Here is an 8,219-nt window from a genome sequence, read left to right as displayed (position 1 = left end):
CCTTAACATTTTTTCCTTCATTTCAACTTTGGTGAATCTGGCAATTATGTGTCTTGGAGTTGCTCTTCTGGAGGAGTATCTTTGTGGCGTTCTCTGTATTTCCTGAATTTGAATGTTGGCCTGCCTTGCTAGGTTGGGGAAGTTCTGCTGGATAATATCCTTAAGAGTGTTTTCCAACTTGGTTCCATTCTCCCTGTCACTTTCAGGTACTGAAGCCTACTTCTGTCAGCTCTTCAGAGTCATTCTCCATCCAGCTTTGTTCCGTTGCTGGTGAGGAGCTGCGATCCTTTGGAGGAGAAGAAGCGCTCTGGTTTTTAGAATTTTCAGCTTTTCTGCTCTGGTTTCTCCCCATCTTTGTGGTTTTATCTACCTTTGGTCTTTGATGTTGGTGACCTACAGATGGGGTTTTGGTGTGGATGTCCTTTCTGTTGATGTTGATGCTATTCCTTTCTGTTTGTTAGTTTTCCTTCTAACAGTCAGGTCCCTCGGCTGCAGGTCTGTTAGAGTTTGCAGGAGGTCCACTCCAGACCCTGTTTGGCTGGTTATCACCAGCAGAGGCTGCAGAACAGCAAATACTGCTGCCTGATCCTTCCTCTGGAAGGTTCGTCTTGGGGGCACCTGCCTATATGAGGTGTCACTCAACCCCTACTAGGAGGTGTCTCCCAGTTAGGCTACCCGTGGGGGTCAGGGACCCACTTGAGGAGGCAGTCTGTCCTTTCTCAGAGCTCAAACACCATGCTGGGAGAACCACTGCTCTCTTGAGAGCTGTCAGACAGGGACTTTCAAGTCTGCAGAAGCTGTCTGCTGCCTTTTATTCAGCTATGCCCTGCCCCCAGAGGTGGAATATACAGAGGCAACAGGACTTGCTGAGCTGAGGTGGGCTCCACCCAGTTCCAGCTTCCCTGGCAGCTTCGTTTACCTACTCACGCCTCAGCAATGGTGGACGCCCCTTCCCCAGCCAGGCTGCCGCCTTACAGTTCGATCTCAGACTGCTGGGCTAGCCGTGAGCAAGGCTTGGTGGGCATGAGACCTGCCGAACCAGGCACGGGATATAATCTCCTGGTCTGCCATTTGCTAAGACCATTGGAAAAGCACAGTATTTGGGTGGGAATGTCTTGATTTTTCCAGGTACAGTCTGTCACGGCTCCCCTTGGCTAGGAAAGGGAAATCCCACAACCCCTTGTGCTTCCCGGGTGAGGCAATGCCCCGCCCTGTTTTGGCTTTCCCTCTGTGGACTGCACCCAGTGTCCAACCAGTCCCAATGAGATGAACCAGGTACCTCAGTTGGAAATGCAGAAATCACCCATCTTCTGTGTTGATCACGCTGGGAGCTGCAGACCAGAGCTGTTCCTATTTGGCCATCTTGGAATGGAGACCCAAGGTTTCTAATAAACATCCTTTTTATTAATCGTAACATGGCAAAATGCATACTTGCCATTTCTGAAAAGTGATCCAAACTCTACATTCACAGATGAAAAATTCTTATAGAATGTTGTGATAAGCATACATGTTGGGTTAAACAAATTTCATAGCTGTTGGTGTGCCATGAAATTAATACTTGCATTTTGGACTGCTGTAGTTTATACTTTTTATGTATTTCAAATCAGGTGTGTACCATTTGTACTGAGAACACCACAAAATGAATTACCTAAAATCCCTTGATTTTAGTATGTGTTTTGGTTTATTAACAAATTATAGTAATTTCTTACACATTTTTCGAAATTAATTGTATAAGAATATATATATCTGCTTATGGATACAACGTGTAAATAAAATTTTTGCTCACCAAACCCTATCGCAAGGACAGAAAACCAAACACCACATGTTCTCACTCATAGGTGGGAATTGAACAATGAGAACACTTGGACACAGGGTGGGGAACATCACACACTGGGATCTGTCGTGGGGTGGGGAGAGGGGGGAGGGAGAGCATTATGAGCCATACCTAAAGTAAATGACAAGTTAACGGGTGCAGCACACCAAAATGGCACATGTATACATATGTAACCAACCTGCATGTTGTGCACATGTACCCTAGAACTTAAAGTATAATAATAAAAAAAAATACAAGGGTTAAAAAAAAAAACTTCTGCTCACTAAAAATAAGTAAATAAATAAATGCATGTCTTGAGTTTTTTCCTATGGCCTAAAAATTTTTTCAAAGGCCTGGTTGTCATGGCCCTGGGACCAAGTATGATATCTTTCTGCATAGTCTCTGAATATTTGGGACTAGTCTATCCCAAAAGATGGAACTTTCCTACCCATTCCATTTCCCTAAGTAGAGGATAAACCTTAGGTCTCCTACAGTCCAAATCCTGCATCTCGGCACTTAGGAATCACAACCCATGGCAAGGGCACTTGGACTGCAGAGCCCCTTGCTGGCCTGTGATTACTCAGCATATACCACATGAAGCACACTTAGAAATACAGTGTCTCCTTACAGCCACCACATTGTTAGTCTATCCTTGATGATATGGTTTTTGGTGACATGGTTTATTTTCTGTTTTGCAGTGTCACGGACTTTCTGTAGAAGGGTTTGTCCTTCCTTCTTCTACCACTAGAGAGGTAAGAGTCTCTGTCTTGCGCATTTATGTGACTGGATAACTTTTCTGGCTAAAGTATTCCAGTGATCACTTACTTTTCAAAGTGATAGATCTATGCTTTTATAAATCAACTGAACATGAAATGCATTTGAAGAAAAGAGAATTTTTTAATTGAAAGATAATATTATAGAATAATTATGGATTACTTTATATGAAGACAAATTCTTTTAATGGTTGTTTAAGTTAGGCTGTCTTATGTGAGTGTTGTGAGGGTTAGATAAGGCAGAGGGATAGAAATCTAAGAATGCATGACTTCTCATGTGCCCCATCCTTCACATTCCCACCTTTCTCTAGTAGGATGTTTGTAGACCATTAGAACATAAACCAGTGGTTGTTAGCTACAACTATATGTTGGGGTAACCTGGGTTCCAATTTCCAATTTAGTGGATTAGAATCTCCAGGGATGGGAAGTGAGCATAGCATCTGTATTTTTTTTAATCTGTAGAATGATTCTGATATATAACCGTGGTTGAAAACCATTACCATGAACCACAGACACAGATTATCAGATGCTTTTATATTTTCCTTTTTGTCCAAATCACACAGAAATTATAAAAACTAGCTTTTACACAGATTCAACAAAGGAGCTAGTGTTAGCATGATAGAAGTAGTAAGATTCAATAGTAGAAAGTTCTCAAAATGCTGGGGTTGTTGCAGATAGGATCTTGGGGAAAGGTACAGAAAGCTAATGCTATGCTTCAGGGCTTCACTATTGCCTACAAGCCTTTTCTCTAATCAATAATGCCATGTCCCCCATTTGTCTTTTCCCTACATTTAAGCAAGAGTGAAATGTTCATATAATTAATAATACATACCTGAATAGTACCTTTACGAGTCTCCAAACATGATTTTACATTTTAAATTTGGTCTTAAACACCATTATGTAAAATAGGTAAAGAAGGAATTATGATTCCTAATTTATGGATAAAGAAACAAATTTAGAGATTAATTGTCTAAGGTTGTATAACTAGTAACTAACAAAGATAAGACTTGAACCCAAGTCTTTATACTCCAAATCTACATTGCCTCCCTAGAGGATATACTCAACACAAGTTTACCAAAACATACTTCTCAATCCCCTTCACCCCCAAATAACTTTACATTTCTTAATGCCCTTTTTAATCTAATAGTATACAATGTTTTACATAATTCTAATTTTATGTGTTATATATACAATTTTAAGTTTTACCCAAGTTTTCCTTTATTTACAGTCATCAGATTTTAATAAACAGTCATGTAAAAACTCATGAAGTTGCTATGCCATGATATGCCATTCCCATGTTTAGGTTACCTCTAGTTTTACACTTGTGATTAAAGCTACTATCAGTACTTTTCTATATGGAGCTTTCATTCTTTTGAATTACTATCTTAGGATGAACTCTCAGAAATAGGATTATGGGTTAGAGGGCATGGACACTCATGGCTCTTGTTATGCATTGCCAGATTGCCTTCCAAAAAGATTGAACCAGTTTACTTATTCAATTATTTTGAAGGGGCTGAATCGATGCTCACAGCTACAGTGTTTTTACTGCCTTTCAGAGCAGGTGATTGATGTCTCCTGGATGATGGACTCTTAGGAAGTGATTTTCTTTTTCTCTATCACAGATGACTCCAGGTGAGATTAAATTCTCTGTTCATGTGGAGTCTGTCCTGAATCGTGTACCTCAGCCAGAGTACCGCCAGCTGTTGGTTGAAGCCATCCTTGTCCTCACCATGTTGGCAGATATTGAAATTCATAGCATCGGAAGCATCATTGCTGTGGAAAAGATAGTGCATATTGCCAATGACTTGTTCCTTCAAGAACAGGTAGGCAAACCTGTTGTTTTCTCAATAGAGAAATGTTTTTACTCTAACCTGATGACATTCAGAGGTCTTTGAGGAACCATGGTCACTTTCTTGTGCCCTCCTCCTCATACTTCTTTTCTGGGCCTCGTTTGTAGCAGCTCTGAGCTCTGTTTGCAAAAGAAGTAGACAGCAGGAAGACGTATGTCTTCTACCATGTGTTTTGTGGTTTGTGTTAGAGGGTAAAGTTGCCTGGAACTCAGGAGGCTTTATGCTTTTCCCTGAAAGGCCTTGAAGCATACCATTAGCATCATATTTCAAATTTCTGATCACAATGCTTTTTGTAGCTTTAAGGACCTAATAAGAAACTATTGGATGGCATGTCCTTTCTGAACTATTAAGGACAAGAGATTTGGTTTTGGTTTTGCTTTGCTTTTGCTTTTGCTACTCACCTATAGGAAAATAAGAAAGGACATGTACCCTAGAACTTAATGTATAATAAAAAAAAATTTTTTAAAAAGTGAAACTTTTATTCCTACATTTTTCTTATTTTCTTAATAAATCTTCTTCCAGGAAATTATCCACATTCAAAAATACAAACTATTGAAAGTGTCCCAAATGTTGCCTGTATTAACAGGGCACATAAGTGAAGGACAGGTACTGTTGGCAATAAGAAAATTTTCAAAACATGTAATTGGTGTTTTCATTCTGTTAGCCCTTGGGAGGAGATGCAAAAGAAAAGTATCCAGGTTTTTCTAGGACAATTCTAATTTTAAATATTCTGGATTGCTGTCAGTCCATGTATCTAAAAATGTGTTCCCTTTTAGGCATAGACCTCTAGCCTCAGAAAACTTAGTCTATTTGAATTAAGTCGTCTTAGAAAGAAATCACGATCAAATGCAGCATAAAAGAATACAAGCTGAAATTAGTAGTACTAGAAGGAGTCAGACCGAAACTCCACTAGGGTGATTTGTGTTAACATTTGTCTATTAATAGGTATGACTCAATAGATTAATGATTATATTTAACTTTTAGAAATTGATCATAATGGGGAAAATTCTAAACAATTAATAATTTTTAAATAATTTGCATGATTTGGGGACCTAGTGAAAAATGCCTGTATACAAACTCATATTCACCCTTTCATCCATAATCCTATTTCTTCCTGGATAAACAGCCTAGGGCCCAACTAATTGGTGTTGGGGAGGAGGTTCTGAATTATATTGATCAGGTCTTTACTTAGTAGGATTAGTAATTTTTCCTTTCACCTGTGTTCTTCTACCCTTACAAACCAAACAGAAAACCCTCGGCGCAGATGATATCATGTTGGCAAAGGATCCCGCATCCGGCATCTGTACTCTTCTGTATGACAGTGCACCCAGTGGCAGGTTTGGCACCATGACCTACCTCTCCAAGGCAGCCGCCACCTACGTGCAGGAGTTCCTGCCCCACAGCATCTGTGCCATGCAATGAGGGCTTTGGTTCCTGGCTTCTGGGAGCCTTTTGACAGCTGGTCCCTGCCTCGGTTGATTGTGCATGGAACTAAAGTGTTATTGCCTAATCACTCTGACCCTGCCCCTTTCTGTCCCATCCTTCCCAAGAAGAGAGAACTTTTTCAATAAACTAACTACTTTAGAAGAAGTGAACACTTACCTGGAGGCTCACCTTGCAGAACAAGTGACAATCTTATGAGTATAATGAACACTCAACCAGGCCTGTCACGACTGGCTTTATTTCTTTCATCATCCATAAAAGTTTGCATGTGTTTTTATTCTCTAGATCTGTTACCAACATAGTTTTCTAACTCCTGTTTGGGGAGCAAGTGTTAATAATAACTTATTCCTAAAGCTTGGTTTTTCTTATTTGTGATTTTATTGTGTATATGAGTGGTGGGTACTTTGGGACATTATTTCAAATGAATAACTCTAAATTGTTAAGTATTTATGCTTCTATAAATTAGAATTACCTATTCTAAGTGCCTTTTCTTAGGAAAAGAGAGTACTGGATCATGGTTTTCTTCCTTACTTACAGGTTGCCTCACACTGAGTGATAAAATTGTTTCTGTGTAGAATCATTGTCTCTACTGTTGGCCTCTCTGTGTCTGTACATATAATGCCTCTCTCGCTTTGGTGAAATATCCAAAAATGCAAGTGCAGCGTGCATAATTAAGAATTTCTGAACTAACACTTGAAATCACATTTTATAAAGGTGGTTGGTACTCAGAGATGTATTTGCAGCAGAAAATGCAGAATAACCCAGAGAAATGGAGCCCTGAGCCCAACTCCAGAGAGGAAGGGAAAGAAGAAAAGATGCCTAGACAATGTCTTATACATAGGGAAGAGAGAGGGAATCAGCGGTGCCTTAGTTCCCTGAAGACAGCCTTATGTGCCTAATCCTTGCCTTTGAAAAATGGGCCAATACACAACACAGACAATAATTTGAAGCCTCTGTCTTCAGCAAAGATAAATTCAGCAGTCCAGTCTATAGCTGCTCTACTTAGCATTCTTTTCATGTGCTCTTGGTCTCTGTCTCACTCACCTACTTTCTACCACATCCAACTCAACTCCCTGACACCCCACCCCCATCTATTCTTAAACTTTTTCATGTATATCTTCACTTCCTAATTCTAGTGTACATATCCCTGTATACATGGTATCTGTGGGCATATGTCTGTTTCTTATAAAGACACATATTTGTGCATGCGCGTGCGTGTGTGTGTGTGTGTGTGTGTAAGCATACATGGGAATTTTTATGAATGTAAGCAGTTTTGATGTGTCTGTATGTCAATCTGTATCTACATTTGATGGACTGAGTAAGAATGTTGCATGTGAGAGAGGGGGTGTAACTGTGGACTCAGATTGACACACACAGGTTGGTGGAAGAATAGCTTTCAGTCTTCTTCCTTGGTCCCATGTGTAGGTAACCTGGCTTGACAAATGTTTCTCCTAACTTTCTTTCTTCTGAATTGTGCATAGAGACTGCTAACTTCCCTGTTTGCACTCAGATAACTTCCTACTTCAACCCCTCCTTTATCTTGGATTTCTAAGGTTTTCCCCAATAATGGGAATGGTGAGGGTGGGGATGAGAGACTCTAAACAATTCTAGCAGAACCAGTGACAATCTTATGAATAGAATGAATAAGTAAGTATATAGTAGAGTGATAGAATACAGATAGTAGAAACAAAGAGAGTACAGCCAACCTTTTCAGCACTTCTCTCAGAGCAAATGGAAACACACAGTAAGTAGCTTTCTGACTACATTATTTTCTGGTCACTTTTAAAGAAAGTTTACAACCTGTTCTGAAACTATTTGTCTTTTCACTGGCTGTAAGTGTCCACCAATCTCAGGGAGTATATCTGGAGTGCCCCAGGCGAAAGATCCACTCATTCGCCTGAACTGACTCGAAGGGCTGCATTTCTCTGAGTTTACGAAATTGTGTCATTATGGTCCCCATACAGTGATACTTAACTTTTAAAGCAACTTTTAAGAAAACTCTACTTGTATTTTGTTCATTTTAAGTGTGTGGTACTAAAAGGACATGTTAGACTTTTTCGAAAAGCACTTATGTTTTGAAAATAGAATAAATAATAAGAATTTCCAATTAAATCATGTCTGGTGCCAATGCGTAAAACTTTACATGTGTTTTTGTGATTGGAGTTTATTTCATGGCTTTATTCTACATACTCTGCTTAATTATACAGTACAGTCAAAGCTCATTCATTGGGTTGAAGTAGAATAATATTAATATATAGTACATATATAGTATATAATACATTTGTAATATGTTAGATAATATATGTAAAGAAATGCAGTTTAATCATTCAAATACATACC

At 39.3% G+C, this 8,219-nt stretch overlaps 1 protein-coding gene across 1 annotated transcript in view; it reads left to right on the top strand.

Moving 5' to 3' along the window:
• The window catches only part of PHKA1 (phosphorylase kinase regulatory subunit alpha 1), a gene marked incomplete at its 5' end in the record, with an annotated part of 47,505 nt that extends 39,486 nt beyond the window's left edge, over positions 1-8,019 (top strand). The window contains 3 exons of the mRNA XM_017869143.1: positions 2,512-2,565; positions 4,209-4,409; positions 5,685-8,019. Coding sequence (XP_017724632.1) covers positions 2,512-2,565; positions 4,209-4,409; positions 5,685-5,858 — 429 coding nt within the window. The remainder of the gene's footprint in view (positions 1-2,511; positions 2,566-4,208; positions 4,410-5,684) is intronic.
• Between the last annotated feature and the right edge of the window lie 200 nt (positions 8,020-8,219).

This window comes from Rhinopithecus bieti, unplaced genomic scaffold, assembly GCF_001698545.2.
Source record: "Rhinopithecus bieti isolate Rb0 unplaced genomic scaffold, ASM169854v2 scaffold_4996, whole genome shotgun sequence".
Classification (NCBI taxonomy): Eukaryota; Metazoa; Chordata; class Mammalia; order Primates; family Cercopithecidae; genus Rhinopithecus; species Rhinopithecus bieti.
Note: the sequence above shows the minus strand (reverse complement) of the source record. Positions and strands in the feature narration are given on the sequence as shown.